At 38.8% G+C, this 17,718-nt stretch overlaps 1 protein-coding gene across 6 annotated transcripts in view; it reads right to left on the bottom strand.

Annotated features, from left to right (window-relative positions):
- PPP2R5E (protein phosphatase 2 regulatory subunit B'epsilon) overlaps positions 1 to 17,718 on the bottom strand; it is a 153,366-nt gene that overhangs the window by 76,213 nt on the left and 59,435 nt on the right. For all 6 annotated transcript variants that reach the window (XM_019923046.3, XM_033851074.2, XM_073800412.1 and 3 more), the window contains exon 3: positions 236 to 432. In XM_019923046.3, coding sequence (XP_019778605.1) covers positions 236 to 432 — 197 coding nt within the window. The remainder of the gene's footprint in view (positions 1 to 235; positions 433 to 17,718) is intronic.

Below are 17,718 nucleotides of genomic sequence, written 5' to 3'. Positions count from 1 at the left end.
ATTTTGAAATCACTGATTCCTCCAATACTGTTGTAGGTGAAAAGTTCTGGATTTCATTCTCATGAAATCATGCTCTTCAAATTTTAGTATTGTGCCAACTACTTGTGCTTAGCTCTCAGAAGGTTGGCTCTCATTTGTGGAGGTGACCTCCAGTGACCTGACCCTGCAGTAAATACACCTGTGAGTCCCTAAGGAAGGTGCTTAAATGTGTCCGCGGCGAAAAAAAGAAACTCACCATTCTAACTACTTCAGGGTAAGTCTGCTCTGTCAAACAGCCTCTGCTTATTGTAATGTAGTCCACCAGTTCATTAAGAGTGGAGCGCTTGTATTCTTTCATTTTAAGATCAGATAGCGTGTCCATGAAGTCAAAAATGACACAGCACTGCTGAAGTTTCTTTAGGAACAGTTCAGGCTGCTCTGAGGATGGAACGTCTAAGAAAAAAAAAGGAAATGGTGTAAGTCTGTCATCAATTTCTAGGTAACAGGAATTCTCTGTGAAAGTTAACTTCAAAAGCAAGCTCAAAAAAATAAGAATTCACATGACAACAGTGTTCTTTTAAACAGTTACACATGGGCAGGAGGGGATACCATATCCACTACTTCAGAGACCTTGTCTTTGGAAACTACATGGTACCAACACAATTGACAGCATTTGCTATTCAGCCACCAAAGATTGACCAAAATCCCAAGAGCTGTTAGAGAGTTGAAGCAAATTTTAACCAAAAACACCCCAATGTCAACACCCTTAAGCCAAAAACACTGAAAAAGGTCAAACTTTCCATTATAAGGTAGACACAGAAGTTTCCACTGTTGGTTTAAATTAATTTTACTAAAAAAATTTCGAAGCAGAAATGTCAGTTGATTCATTTTAATTTCATGCTGACATCCTTGGTATTTAAAGCAACTGTTGGGTGTGTGAGTTTATATTTCTTGTTTTGTTTTGGCTTGATATCTATGACGCTTCTTTGTCAAAGAAACTCGAAAAATCAACAAAATCAAGCAATACCAACTCTCTCAAAAAGGGCACATCAGTAATGGAACAATGCGAGCGAACTCTACTAAAATCTAGGCTCTCCCTTTTGACCCATCTTCTTCCTTTATGGTGGGAGAAAACCACTAACATTTTTATTAATATGTTCTCAGAATAAACATCTGTTCTTTTCCTACAGGCAGCAGGTCAGACATTTGGTTTGGTGTCGTTTCTAAAAAATATGTAGAAATTTTACACTAAAATTCCCCAGCGAGAATGGAAACCTGACCTACAGTTAGACTTGAAAGACACCAAGTAAGTTGTCGATAGCTCTTTCCGCTCCTATCTTCTTTCCACTACTTTATTTATTCCACCAAACTGGAGCTTCTCTGGAAAGGTGATGAAATTATAACAAGAGAACCTCTGCTGCCTTCATCCAAGGCGATTAACTCATTAATCCTCAGAACACTCTTTGAGGTAAGCAGGTGGCATCATTTTATTATTCTCTATTTTTCACAGAGAAAATTAGAGACAATCATGGAGGTCCCACAGTGAATGAGTTATGAAGCTGGGCTCAGCACCTGGGTCTCTAACCACACTCCCACATTGCTTCTGTACGACTCAAGAAGGACTTGAACAATGTTTGACCTGTCACTTGCTACCATCCTCAGTTGCCAGCCTCCCAGTAAGTGCTTTACAGTGGCCTCACAGTGTGGGCCACCTGCTCCCTGGAGGTACGTGCAACGGCTAACAGCACCCGTCTTACAGCCACCGGCAGCAGGGAGAGAGGGCTAGATTCCTAGTCACAGGATCCACATGACTCCTCTCCACAACCCCCTTGCCTCCCCACAGCCCACAACCCAAGCGCCAGCCCATGTACCCAGGACGTCATGGATAATTCCCCCCAAACACCACCTACTGACATCAACTTTGGGGTAAGCCTAGATGAGGTGCAATGGGCATCTGAAAGTATAGCATTTCCCTACCAGATATAAGGGAACAAGAAGTAGTCGATGTTTTTAAAGGTATATAGCACCACTGCTACTCTCAGCAAAAAGAAGTTACATATTTAGAAATTATTCTCAACCAATGAGTTGCCCCTTCCACCCCATAAATCCCCAAAGGCCTAATGTATCTTATAGTCAAAGAATTGGGGATTTGAGTTCAGCCATGACATATGTCTTATTCTATGACCCTAGACTTCATCACTTCCGAAACATTTTAAGCTTTATAAGAACTAAATTTAGACAAACCAAGCTTTCCCTTTAATTGCTATTTGCTTCAGGTATTTACATAAACAAACAAAAACTAAACAAGTCTGCTCATCAACATGACTGTATATCGTTAACCAATGGCTAATTATATGTACACGACCATCATGGTTAATTACTGAAGTCTTCTAAGTTCTAAATCAGATTCCATACCTCAAATCTGAAGGGGAGTTTTGACACTGCACAGGGAACAAGAAAAGCCTTATTAATGTTACATTAAAGTCTTCAGGACAAATTTTAATTAATCCTATTTTTGATACAGTAACTTTAATAATGCTTAAAAAATCAGACCATGTACATGGAGAACTCCTTAACTCAGCCTATATAAAAGCATCTATAAATGATAGCTTTTCCTCCAAAAAGCAAACCATCATTTAAGCAGTGACAACAATGATTACTCTTTGTGGTCACTGCAATGATACTCAAGAGATTCACATTTGGCTACTTAAAAAAATTCAGGCAGTTAACATTTAGTTCTTTTTCTTAATGTTAGACAGTTGAAATTTATTCTTTATTTATCCAAATTGATATAATGTCATAGACAAATGTGAGGCAGGCTATCTACCTAACCAATGGAATAATGATAATAGCTTACATTTATTGAGCACTGGGTACTATTCTAAGCACTTTACATATATTATATCTTATTTAGTCCTGACAACAACCCTATGCGGTAGGTACTATTCAATTTAACAGATGAGAAAACCAAGACACAGAGAGTCAGTGACCTGCGCAGAGTCTTAGAACTAATAAGCAGTGGAGACAGGATTCCCACTCAGGCAAACTGGCTCCAGAGCCTGAACTCTTCACCACTGTGCAACAGTCAACCTCAGTGAAACACAAGAGTAATACCATATTCCAGAAAAGAGGGTAGGTACAAAGAGAAAAGAGGAAGAAACGGAAAGAAATCAGCCAATTCACTTCCAACATGCCCTCATTATAAAGTATCATGCTGAGCCCCTCTAGCCCACTCCCCAGAAATGAACACATACAGCAACAAGCTATGCTTTATCCTTTATCACAGACTAAATTCCTCTAAAATAACTTGCTTCACCTAAATTAAAGAATTTAAGTAATCAAGACTGACCAAAAGAAAAAAGGGGAATGGAGTCCTGAAAGAGCCAATTCCCTTATAACAACTTCTTTAAGTTGTGTTTTCATTCGTGCTGAAAGATGACCTAATTCACAACAGTCCAAGCATAGGGCTCTTCCTATAATGTTTGGCCCTCAGACTGGCCCACATAGCTGTGCTGCTCCCACCCTCCTTGCCCTCATTTCCCTAGACCCAGTGGGATATAAAAAAAGTAGAATGTGAAAAGGTAGGACCAGCCAGGATCAGAGAAGGAACACTCTGAGTAGTGCAGAAGGTTCCAGTGATACAAGTTTAATGTCTATGGAACCAGTCCCAGTAGCAATACAAATATTCTTTTTAAAGAAACGTTTGTGTGTAGCTGATTCACTCTGTTATAAAGCAGAAACTAACACACCATTGTAAAGCAATCATACTCCAATAAAGATGTTAAAAAAAAAGAAACATTTGTAAAATGTATCAGGTACTAGGCCATAAAGAAAATCTCATAAATGACAAAAAGAAGAAATCAGACAAGCAGTACATTTTGACCACATGCAGTAACACTAGATTTTAACAACTCAAAGCTACCCACCTCCCAAATCCAAGCCACCTGAAAATCTAAATGTTTAGTAACTTAGATGAAGGAAAAATATATATAGACATTCAAAATAAATGTAAACTAGAAAAATTAAGGGTCATCGCAGAATCCCAAAGCAAACCAGGCAATGGATGCTTGTGTCATCTATCTTCCAACAGAAACCTCTGTCCTGCACAGGCCGTCCCTAACAGCAGGAGAGGGATCCCACAGAATCATAACCATAAATAATGAGGAATCGGTAAGTGGTTATATAATACCATGCAGGTCATTAGCACAACAACCCACCCATCCGATGTTAGTATTCATTTAATGGGGAGAGTAACTGATCTAATGATCACAGCTTGATAAGATTCCATAAGGTCAGATTCCACTGCTCTGGAAAAACTCTTAGAATTAATTTAATTTCCAGAATATGTTTCTCACCCAAGGAAATAATGTACTGACCAGCTAAATGGTCGATGCTCTTGGCAGCTGCATTTCTTACTGTATTGTCCTTCTCTTTCCTTTTCAGCATTAGTCATTTTCTCACACGTGCTTTTCTATCACCATCTCTCAACAGCCTCCTATCAATTTTCATCAGTAAGTTGGGGAAATGATTACTCTCACCTCCAAGGTGTTCATACCCAAATAATTTTAAAATTTACAAGTGCAAAAGGTAATGGAGGGGCTTCCATGGTGGCGCAGTGGTTGAGAGTCCGCCTGCCGATTCAGGGGACACGGGTTCGTGCCCCGGTCCGGGAGGATCCCACATGCCATGGAGCGGCTGGGCCCGTGGGCCATGGCCACTGGGCCTGCGCGCCCGGAGCCTGCGCTCCGCGGCGGGAAGGGCCACAACAGTGAGAGGCCCGCGTACCACAAAAAAAAAAAAAAAAAAAAAGGAAAAAAAAAGGTAATGGAAAAATGGGCACAGAATTCAACAGTAAAGGGAGGATGCAAGTACAGATTAAGGGACAAAGATTCTCCTGTGTCTAAAGAACAGTCAACGTGTATTATACACATTTAGTTACACAAGCACACATGTGTGTACGCGTGCGCATGCATACACACACACACACCCGTCCCCTCACCCTCATTATGATTTTAAGGGCTGGTTGTTTATTGATTATTTATTTGTTTATAACTGGCAGAAGTTCCTTCCTGCCTAATCAAGAGCTTTCATTGTTCCATCCCATCTAAAGTTTGGGGCGTACAGTCATGGATCCAATATCAGCCCATCTTCCCTTGGGGCCTGACTCAGTCAAGACTTTGCAAAGCAGAAAGTAGCAAAGGTACAAGAAATAAAACATGAGCCCAATGTCCTTTGGGTTTGGTGCTCTGGGACTCCAATCAAATGAAATTGTTGAAAATCATTGCAACCTGCAAATGTGCCAACCGAGGAAATAAAGAAGGCCCACAACATTAAATTGATTAGACACAATATCACAGGAAGAAAGCAGATTGGTTTAAAAAAAAAAAATGTGGGCTGATAAGTTATTTACACATAAGCTGTTTAAATGTATACAGATAAATTTTCCATAAAATGGTCATCTTTGAATTGGAAGCTAAGCAGTAACATTGTTTGAGCTCCTGATGAACAATATTTATAGCTGGTTATTCCCATTCAAAGGAAATGGAAAAAATATTCTTCTAAATTAACAATGCTTTTCACCTGAAAATGCCCTACAATATTACACACTTAGCCCTTCTACATCCATTTCCCCTATTCTCACAAAAAATAAAGGTACCTGCAGAGATTGAGCATGTAAATGTGGTCTTTGATCCCTTCCACCTCATCCTTTAGAACTTCCTTAAGGTGAACACATCCCCATCCAAGTATGCGATCAGTCCCTCACAAACGACCCTCCAAAACTTCAACAAAGTCAATGAAAATTGTACCTGCATATGCATATGAGAATATATTTACAGAAAATTAGTCTCACAGCACTGAGAAGAGCTTAGCACTAAGATATTAAGTTGACTTAGCCTTGAAGGACTAAAGTGTGGTATGTTAGCACATGTGGTAAAATGCCTAATAGCCTGTCCATGTGGTCTGTCTAAACCCGTGCCACCAACTTTACTTCTAAACATAGATACAACAGGTAGCATTTCCTTTTTGTCGTACCTATTTCAAAAATCCTAAAAAGAATCCTATTTTATTTGTGGAACTATGCTTCCATTACGAATTGCTTTTGACACTTGAGAAAAAAAATCACAGACATAGCCAACAATATTTCATTAAAACAAGAAGACCACTATAAATCCTTACAATGAATCAGATAAGAAAATTAGGCTTCATGTACTATGAACTGAACCCAAGTATACCATGTTGGTTACACAACATAGTTCCATGTTAATAAGCAAATAAGAAACTGACATGTGAGCTAAAATAAGTATTAAATACCTGACCATTCCAATTACTTTATTACTGTATTCAAAATAGGAGTTCCAAAAAAGTTTGTTGTTGATGATAGTGGTGGTAGTGGTGGTGTGTTTCCACTACAAGGTATCTGTATTTTTTTTTTTTTGCGGTACGCGGGCCTCTCACTGTTGTGGACTCTCCCGTTGCGGAGCACAGGCTCTGGACGCGCAGGCTCAGCAGCCCTGGCTCACGGGCCCAGCCGCTCCGCGGCATGTGGGACCTTCCCGGACCGGGGCACGAACCCGTGTCCCCTGCATCGGCAGGCGGACTCTCAACCACTGCGCCACCAGGGAAGCCCCTTAAGGTATCTGTATTTTATAGAAGCAGCTCATGTGATATCAATGTGTGACCACAGCTGAAAACCACTGTTTTTAAAGTAATAACTTTTCAAATCCTTCTTTCATCTCCCTCACCTTTGAAATTCTCTTTCTCAGTTTATTTAAAGCTAACAGTGAAAATTTCTGGTTTTCAAGCAAAGGCAGGTCCCTGGCAACACCTACAGCAGTGAAAGCATTCCTTCTTTGTCTTGGCTATAAATATGTGAATGTAGAATTGGCTGCTTTTAGAACTCTTCGCAGTCTATTAGGAAGATCGAAAAACACTTTGCTGATTATTAGCATACACCTTTTTTTTTTAGGGTCAAAACATGTCTCATAGAACTACTGCACCAATAAAAAAAGTATCAAAAGAAGGAAACCAAGGTGTATTAATTAAACAACAAACCGTAAACCAGATAAGGCCACTACTGATATTTCAAGGTAAAAAAGAATGATGACAATGTTAATGAACATTTACTATTGCAAAGCATTGTGCTAAGCTCCTGACACACATTATCCCTTTTAATCCTCAGAAGACCTTATGAGTGGCCACTATTAATATCCCAGTTTTTCAGATGAAAAAGAAGAGGCCCAGACGGCTAGGTCGCTTACCCAACATCACCCACTACTAAGGACCGCAGCTAGAATCTGAACCCAGGTAGTCTTACTCCAGTGCCCTCACCAATAACAATAATGATGATGATAATGATGACTGTGATAAATAGTAGCAGCTAACAACCACCACCACCACTGGAGCAATGGGTAAATTGTCATGGCTGGTTATTTGTTTAAGAAAAGATGTAATCTGAAACTAAAGGAAAATTTGGTTGACTTTTCTGCCAAGTATTTACACGTTGTAAAACTTAAACAGCACAAAATTAGCCTTAAATGAGTGAACAATAGTAGGTGGGTAAATTAAAGTTTTAAATAATAATCATACATTAATGATTCCTCCCAGCTTGGACAATCAACATGTATTATTATTCTTTCATGGATCTCTCCAGTTATCCCTTCCCAAAAGCTGACAAACATGTACACTCCAGTTTATAAGCAAAACCCAAAGGTGACCACTAACGCAAAATAGTGGCCTCAGCGTCAAAGTCACAGGATTCAGAGCTTTCACATTGTTTTGACACTATGTTCTAATCAGAATAAATAGGAAACACACACATGCACACACACATACCCATTTCTAATAAATATTTCTGTTTCCAACCTTTCATAATTCTCCCTCTTGCTTTACATTCTAATGCCAAGGTGGTCATTGAAACTTGTCAGGACAAGAAAAATAAAACATTTAAAAATTGATCAATGCCTAGGGGCTTCCCTGGTGGCGCAGTGATTAAGAATCTGCCTGCCAATGCAGCGGACACGGGTTCGAGCCCTGGCCCGGGAAGATCCCACATGCCGCGGAGCAACTAAGCCTGTGCGCCACAACTACTGAGTCTGAGCTCTAGAGCCCGCGAGCAACAACTACTGAGCCCACATGCCACAACTACTGAAGACTGCACACCTAGAGCCCGTGCTCCGCAACAAGAGAAGCCACGACAATGAGAAGCCCGTGCACTGCAACGAAGAGTAGCTCCCGCTCACCGCGACTAGAGAAAGCCCACGCACAGCAACGAAGACCCAACACAGCCAAAAATTCTTTATGAAATAAATAAATTTATTTTTAAAAATTGATCAATTCCTAATTATAGGTATGGATTACTTTCCTGCCACCAAACTTATCAACAGGATAGAAGCCACCACAGCTTCTGACTAACACAGTCAATCTCTCTACTATCAATTCATTACCTACGGGCTTTTTTGCAGAGGTGAGACACCAGGAGTATAGGGACCAGGGCCTTTTGAATATAAGGAATTCCTGAAGCATGCCAGGCTATACCAAAATAAATAAATAAATAAGGGCTGCAAGAATTAATTATACAGTGTTCTAAAGTATCCCTGACAGTGGCTCCCTCTGAGGATTTTCCCAGTAAAATTATTAAAAAGAGCAGGTTGACTTTTTTTTATTTCAGGAAAAGGAATTAAAATAGTAACTAGCCACCACCTATTTCCACTATAATTTCATAAAACAAAAGGACCTTTAGGATAGTAAAAGAAAAGAAAGGACAAACCCAGAAATCCTTACTTAAAAAGGAGGGTGGCAATCCTCCACACGTAGGTACACACGCGTGCGCGCCTGCACACATGCGAGCACATACACACACGGAGATGTGTTTTCTCTCGATCTTGCTTCCCTTCTACTTCTTTTTCACTTTGCCCAGTAACAACTTTTCCACTAGTCTGTATTTGGGAATCTCTGAGCCACATCACTCCTTTGTTCCAACATTTCTGGCATGGATAACAGACGTCCAGCTGTAATGACAGTACTAATTTCCATTGTATTTAGACGACTGTAAAAGCTGAGAAGATAATCATATACCCTGCATTAGTGTAGAAGTACCTCACTCTATGGCAGCCATGAAGCCCTTAGAAATCCTGTAACGTAAAAATCCTTATAAAACTTTATACATAACTCCATTCAAGGATTTGCCACATTACATTGGGACCTTTTTTTTTTAACCGATGAATCATGTGTCTTGTTCTTCTTTTAATACCCAGCCCCTAAAAGAAGTTTCTAGAATATGGTAGGCACATAATAAATGCAGGTTGAGTCAATAAATTCTACATATTGAATCTTATTTCCCCATATTTTTAACTGTAAATTAGAACTTTATTCCTCTAGAAATAAAATTATACTGAAGAATAGAGGAAAAGGTTTAATATAACATTTAATAGAATAAATTATTTCCTAGTATTTTAATAATACCAAGTCATGAAATGCAAATTTTAAAACTAAGATGGACTAAGTATAAGTCAGACAGAGAAAGATAGATATTGTAGGATACCGCTTATACGTGAAATCTAAAAAAGTCAAACTCTTAGAAACAGAGACTAGAATGGTGGTTACCAGGGGTGGAAGGGTACAGGAAATGGAGAGATGTTGGTCAAAGAGTATTAACTTCTAGTTATAAGATGAAAAGGTTTGGGAGATCTGATGAAAGCATGGTGATTATAGTTAATAGGGCTATATTATATACTTGAAAGTTGCTAAAAGAGTAGATCTCAGATGTTCTCACCACAAAAAAGAAATCATAATTATGTGACCAGATGGAGGTGTTACCTAACACCATGGTGGTAATCATTTGGCAATATATGAGTGTATCAAATCAACATACTGTATACCTTAAACTTACACAATGTTATATGCCAATTATATCTCAAAAAAAACTAGAAATAAATAAATAAAATTTTAAAATAGGATGGTTTTTAATGATACATTTATGAAAGTAAAAAAAAAAAAGTCCAGCTGACTTGACAAAAACCTAACTAAAAAATGCATGATTCCTTAGTTCTTTGAGCTATCTACCCCTATTAATATCCAAAAAGATAATGTCTTACTTTCTAACACTTTCTAAAAAAAAAATCTGGCTGACTTTTAAAAACAAACAGAGTGGTTTATATTCACGGATGAGAGAAAAATGCAACAGAAAAAAATATTCAAAATGAAGGTGAATGCACAAAACTAATGAAGTAGTATTACTTGGAATGCCCTTCATAGCAAAAATATACTAATAATTTTGCCAAGTGTATCATTAATAAATGAAAAGTGGGAGATCTGGTGCAAAGAGCATAGGCTTCGCGTTCATTCACCAAATATTCACTGAACACTCACTGAGGTCTAAGCCCTGCAGGGATATCACAACGAAGAAAAGAGACAAAAACCCCTTCTCTTCACAGAGCTTTACATTCCAGCAGCAATAGATAAATAACTGCAACTAAAAATAATAAATACATTGTATGGTATATGCTCTGGGGGAAAATATACAGAGCAAGGGGGATGAGGCATGTTGGGTTGGAGGGTATGATTTTAAGTGGAACATTAACCTGAAAGATGGCATTTGAGCAAATACTTGAAGGAGATGAGGTAGTCAGCCAAGAGGATATCTGTGGGGAAAGTGCCTGAGCAGAGGGATAGTAAACAACACAAAGGTACCCTGGCAGCAGGGAGTGTGCAGGTCAATCTGAGGATCAGCAAAGAAGCGAACATGGCTGGAGCCTGAGCGGAAAGTAGGGAGATGGGTCAGAAGAGTAAGGGACGAGGAGTGTAGGAGATCATGTTGGGCCTTGGGAAACACTGTAAGGACTTTGTCCTTGACTCCAGTTCTGAAATGGAATCACACCTTTATGGTTTACTAGGAGATACTGGACAAACCACTTACTTCTCTGAGCATTAGTTTCCTTATCTGTAAAACTGAGAAAATGTACTGCACAGGGTTAAGTGAGAAGTAAATGAATAAGTGTTTTGTAGGCTGTAGAGTGCTTTCCAAAAGTACTTTCAAAAAGTTAGCCTTTATTTGACAAACATCTGTCAAATATCTACAACATACAGTATGGAATCAATTCCCTATTTTATAACTCCTATTAAAACTATTTTCTGTATAGAAAGACTTACATTTACTTTTTTGGCACATCTTCAAAATTATTTTAAAAGCATTTACAAAATAAATTCTGAAATAAAGTTTTTGAAATATTAATTTTTGAAATTTTATCAAATAATACCAAAGTTCAATTAAACAAAGGCCATCTATTTAAAACCCTCAGATAGGGACTTCCCTGGTGGTGCAGTGGTTAAGAATCCGCCTGCCAATGCAGGGGACACGGGTTCAATCCCTGATCCGGGAAGATCCCACACGCCGAGGAGCAACTAAGTCCATGTGCCACGACTACTAAGCCTGCGCTCTAGAGCCCGCGAGCCACAACTACTGAGCCCACGACCACAACTACTGAAGCCCGTGCGCCTAGAGCTTGTGCTCCGCAACAAGAGAAGCCACCGCAATGAGAAGGCTGCACACTGCAGCAAAGAGCAGCCCCTGCTCACCGCAACTAGAGAAAGCCCGCGCAGAGCAACAAAGACACAACGCAGCCAAAAATAAATTTAAAAAAAATAAAGTTCTTAAAAATGCTGTGAATTCAGAACACAATGATAAAAAAATTTATTAAAAAAAACCCTCAGATAACCACAATTTGTCTTCTCTCCCATATTTGGCTTTTAAGATAAGGAGTAAATCATAAAATCATAATCTGATTAAAAAGTAATTAATAGAAAAAACTTCTGGGATGTGCCCAAGAGTCAGCACTGTTAAAGCCCAATTTTCAGCCAGGTTCAAAAGTATAAGCAGCAAAAATCTTCAAAAAGACTACTTTCACTTGTGCCATGATTATAAGGTAAGAAATAAATTAATGGGATTATAGATTTTTCAGCAAGCACTTATTCTTCAGTTGACCCTCCCCCACCAAAAAAAGAAAAAACTGCAATTAAAGAACACATTATTTTCAAGTATTCAGCTAATTGACCCGCCCCCACGCAAACCCCTTCCCAAGGGATTACTTCTGCAAGGGATAAAAATGGCCTATCTACTTTCCATTTGTTTTGAGGATTAACATCAGGGGGAATCAGTTCAGAATGAGATGAACCTCAGCTATTTTAACAGTATGATATGAGGTTTAAAAACAAGTTAGATATATATCACATTAACATCAATTAAGCCCATGTCTGCTATTTCACAACTTATAGCTGACACCAAAGATATCATTAAACTTTTTTTAAAAAAAGATTTAAAGCACAGAAAAGAGTCAATGCAATGTTGCAATGCCAGCTTAGAGATGCTATTTCTGAACCTCAGCTGAGAGTTTTAAACATGAGACCTTAAGCTCCCGAGAGTGACAGAGGACTGCGTGAGTACAGTGGAATGGCCTCTAATCCCAAGAGTAATAGTGTATATGTACAATTAAAGTCATAATCTGGGCAATAAAATCCAGTGATGGCATGTAGTACACCGCACTAATTATGGAATGTGCCTATGATTCATACAAACTAACAGAAATTAAATATAAATGTAAAGCCCATATATAAGGTTTGAGGAAATCCAAAATTCAGATTTGAAATACCATACTAAGAAAAATGAAATCCATTTTGAAACCTTATTTCTTATTATGTATAAAAACAGTACTGTCAAGTATAAAACAACAGAGAGACAGGAACTTACATGTACGTACTCATGTATTACGTACATATGTATGCATAATAGTGAGTGCATGACTCCAAAATGGAAACTTAGAGAAAAGTAGTACCGAAATTTTGTAAAAGACAAAGAATGTATCTGGAAAGCTTAACACCTCCAGAGCAGAGAAGCATTTTAAAACACTAAATAGTAAGATATGATAGGAGTTAGAACCAGAATATTTATGACATAAGTCCCTTCTTTGCTATTGACTTCCTGGCCACAAATACCTGTCACCAAAGGTAGGAAGAGTCATTGAAACCTGAAGATAAGCATGCTAATGAGGCAATTCTAAGCACAAGCCTCTTGACTGAATCTAGATATAACTCAGCATTCTATACCCAATGTGGTACCCCAGGGCTTAGCTAAACATGCCACTGGGTAGTACAAACATTTTCTCTTCAGTTATGCTAAAAATGACTTTTAGGAAACATATTCTACAACTGTATCTTCCACTTAAGGAGCCAGACCAAATATGCAAAATAAGATCTGGCGTTAATAAGAGTAATAAAATTAACACTAAGCAGGGCACCTAAGTCTACTATGTCAAAAGTTTGTCAGTTGTAATTCTGTAGGAACATCACAGAAATGTTTACAATGCCAAATTAAGTTGATTTCTTTCAGCACAATTTCTTTCACAATTAAAAATTGGAAACTTGAAAAAAATATAAACTCACTCTCCATTCTTCCAAATGGCTGAGATTATTCTTCAGGTCCCACACTTTGAAGTCAGGGGCCTGGGTTCTAACCAGGCTCCACGGTGTACCAGCTTGGCAATTTGGGGAGTAGGATGGCAGTTAAGACAATGGGCTACAAAATCAGACTGCCAGAATGCTGGATTCCAAGCCTGGCTTTGCCACTTCCTAGGTGGAAAACCAGAGGTGAGACTGAGTGCATTCGTTTCCTCAGGTAAATGAGGGCATAAGAGTAGTACCTACCTCATATGATTGACTTAAGGATTAAGTGATTGAATAAAAATAAAAACACGTAGAACAATGTCTGGAACACTTTAGGTGCTTAATAAACTTTAGCTGCTACATTGTTGTTGTTAAAAAGCACTGCCGGGCTTCCCTGGTGGCGCAGTGGTTGAGAGTCCGCCTGCCGATGCAGGGGACACGGGTTTGTGCCCCGGTCCAGGAGGATCCCACATGCCGCGAAGCGGCTGGGCCCGTGAGCCATGGCCGCTGAGCCTGCGCGTCCGGAGCCTGTGCTCCGCAACGGGAGAGGCCACAACAGTGAGAGGCCCGCGTACCGCAAAAAAAAAAAAAAAAAAAAGCACTGCTGAGACTATCCTTTGCAAAATGAATCTAAGAAGAGTAGCTCTGTCACAGTGACAGCTCAAACATTTCATAATACATAAAATGTTTCACACAATGCCTGGCACATGGAAAATGTTCCATATATGTCAGCTTTCTAAAAAATACCTAACAACTGAACAACATAAATTGATGACACACGTAGGGTTTCTTTCCTCCCCTTTTGTGTGTGTGTGTCCAATTGTGTAAGCCATATTTGAAGAAAATAATATTGAGCTTTTGACCTACTAATATCCAGTGAGATTACTTCGAAATAAAATTGTAATTTGATTAGAGGAAAGGTGAAGATGCTGAATCAATTCAATACGTGAAATGATTCCGCCGTCAGGACATGCATCAGCAATGTGTCAAAATCCTGAAGGGTGAAGAGAGTCAGCATTTGGATGAATGAATGATGGCCTAACAGAGCACTGGGAACAGAAAAGCAAGAATTTATGAGAAGTACAACAAACTGGAGGAGCACTGCCAAGACCAGGACCCACCAGGTTCTCACACATTCTCAAAGATCCCTTCAGATACAATCAGGTTTATGCAAAGTTCGCAAAGGAAAGAAAAATAAACAGTGTTTCACAGCTTTGTCCTTCAAGCCTAAATTTTAAAATAATATTAGTATTCACAGATGTTAATACTTATAAATTTTAGCTAAAAGTAATAACAGTAATTTACACTTAAAGCGTTCTTTACAATAACATATTTATAACAAACATTACTGACCTCCCACTAAAATAACATCAAGTACTGAACCACTTCAAAGTATTTTGTAAACCTTTTTTCTTTTCCACACACTCTGTTATTTAAAGATCTAAGGTGTTAGTTAAAATTCTGCAAACTTTTTATAGCCTCCTACAAGGCTTCAGGCTAAGTCTGGAAGGAATATGATAGGTAGTTTCAGGCTTCCTAGAACAAGTATTCACTTAGAATCTACTATGTTTAACTTAATAATCAATCATTCATTCATTCATTCCACAAATATTTACAGAACACTTTTTACATGCCAGGCACTAGTTTAGGCCTTAAGTACACATTTCTGAGCAAGATCAAACAAGATTCTAGCCTTCATGAAGCTTACAGACCGAAAAGGAAGAAAACCTAATTAAACGGTCATATACATAAATATAAAACAGGCTGCACTATGAAGAAAAGGTACAAGATACTATAAGAGCATATACTGCAGAGAATAAAAAAAGAAGTGGTGCTTGTCCTCAAAAAAATTCAGTCTGGTGGGAAGCAAGAATAACATATATAAATAAGAGCAAAAAATATAAGAAAAATGCAATGAAGTACCTAAATGTCATGGACTAAAAGACAGGAAAGTAAAAGCATTTAGCGAGGACCTAAAATATTCCAGCCAGGGTCCTTCCACGTATTCTCTCATTGAGGCCTTGCAAAAATCCTGAAAGGTAGGCATTAATATTCCCATTTTACAGGTAAGAAAACTGAGGCTGCAAGATATTCAGTTTTATTAGTATGGGCCAATAACCGTGGTGTAGAAGCAGTTTCATTATACAGAACCGGAAGGTATGATAACTTTACATCAAAATGGAATCCTTCTTTGACATTAATTTGGACAGATATATGTGGCAACAGGAATGTGGAGACCAGAGCAATGAATCTGTCCTCCTCATCCTCTACTTCCCTTTTTACAGCCCACCTCCAATCCTCCAAGGCACACGGTATTTTCACAATCACACCCTGCGCTCATGACCTTTCCACACTTACAAATATCTGCCTTGTCCTCTGAAAATATGGTTGATTACCCTGAATGCTAAAGGGCTAATGGGTTTACCCCCACAAAGAAACATATTTATACTATTGCAAAGACTTCATAAACAATAACAAAATGGCTTCATCCAATGGTCTAATTTGAATAATGGAAATTTCAAACAAAATGGGCAAGTTACTTGGAGCCCCTCCAGCGACATCTGTATTACTTTCACGTCATCATAAGGCAAGCCTTATCAAAAGATCTTGGGCAGGAATAAAAGAACACATCTTGATAAAAAGAGAAAATATCTTTCTTTTCTTCCAGTTTTATTGAGATATAATTGACACACAGCACTGTACATGTCTAAGGTGTACAGCATAATGATTTGATTTACACACATCATGAAGTGATCATCATAATAAGTTTAGTGAACATCCATCATCTAATACAGATACAAAGTTAAAGAAATAGAAAAAATATTTATTTTCTTGTGATGAGAACTCTTAGGATTTACTCTCTTAACAACTATCACATATAACACACAGCAGGGCTAATTATATTTATCATGTTGTACATGACATCCCTAGTACTTATTTACCTTATAACTGGAAGTTTGTACCTTTCGGCTGCCTTTACCCAATTCCCCCTTCCCTCACCCTCACTCACCTCAGCCTTAAAAAGATGAAATATATATTCTGAAGTTTAAAAAATTTACATTGGGGCTTCCCTGGTGGCGCAGTGGTTGAGAGTCCGCCTGCGGATGCAGGGGACACGGGTTCGTGCCCCGGTGCGGGAAGATCCCACATGCCGCGGAGTGGCTGGGCCCGCGCATCCGGAGCCTGTGCTCCGCAACGGAGAGGCCGCAACAGTGAGAGACCCGCGTACCGCAAAAAAAAAAAAAAAAAATTTTACATTGTTCGTTCATACCATTAGTGCGCACTGAGTTCACAAAGTTAACCAAGCAATAGCTTCTGAGCCATTGCCCTTCCCTGAAGTCCAAAGTCTTGAGAGTTACCAAGCACTGCATGCAAACGACAATGTCTCTTTGAAAGGGTAAAGTGCAGCAAGCTCAGCAGAGCTTGAATGACACTGAATGACCTTCATCCAGAGCTCGGAAATTCTCACACTACCTAAATTGGAAAAAAAAAAAATTTTTTGCACCAGATTCTCTGGGAATAGAAAGCACATGCTAAAATGTGTATGTTTCCAACTTCCAATAAAACCAGATGCTTTATCTATATAGATTGTTCATGGACCCAGATGGGCCAGGAGAACCTCATTCACACAACTCTCATTAGAGTATTTTTCAAAATCCATCCTCTGCTGAAAATACCATGATCTCCTACAGACAATCTGCCCTTTTAGGATCTGCAACACTATAAACAATGTCAAAATATATTAGTTCATGAATGAATAAATCAAAATAAACAAGAGCCACCAAGGACAGATCAGGTATGAAAAAAAAGAAACACATTTTCAAGAGCCATTTCCTGTCTCACAATAAATAGTTCTTTCGGAAAACCTTGAATGAGTCACCCTTTCCCAGCCATATCATGTATACATAATAATAGTAAGAACTCAGTAAGCACTTACTCTGAGACAGTCACTATTCTAAGCAGTTTACATGTATTAACTCATGTAATCCCTTCTACAATATTGTGCAGGAGGCATTATTATCCTTATTTTACATACAGGAAATTTGAGTCCCAGAGAGATTTAGTAATTTGCTCTTGGTCACACAGCTGGAAAGGAGCCCAGCTGAGCCTCAGACTCAGGCAATGGCACCTGTACACTGTATCACCTCTGCTAGAGAGTAACATGAGTTGGCTTCTCAATAACCACTTTTGCTTTTTCATCTCATACCTACGACATACACTAGAGGGACTATCTGAAAAGGTTAATCCTCTTCATAGATTCTTTAATATAGACTGAGGCAGGCATGAGCTCAGTGATCTATCTCC

Source organism: Tursiops truncatus, chromosome 2 (genome assembly GCF_011762595.2).
Source record: "Tursiops truncatus isolate mTurTru1 chromosome 2, mTurTru1.mat.Y, whole genome shotgun sequence".
Lineage (NCBI taxonomy): Eukaryota > Metazoa > Chordata > Mammalia > Artiodactyla > Delphinidae > Tursiops > Tursiops truncatus.
The sequence above is the reverse complement of the archived record's forward strand: the minus strand, read 5'-3'. Positions and strand labels throughout refer to the sequence as shown.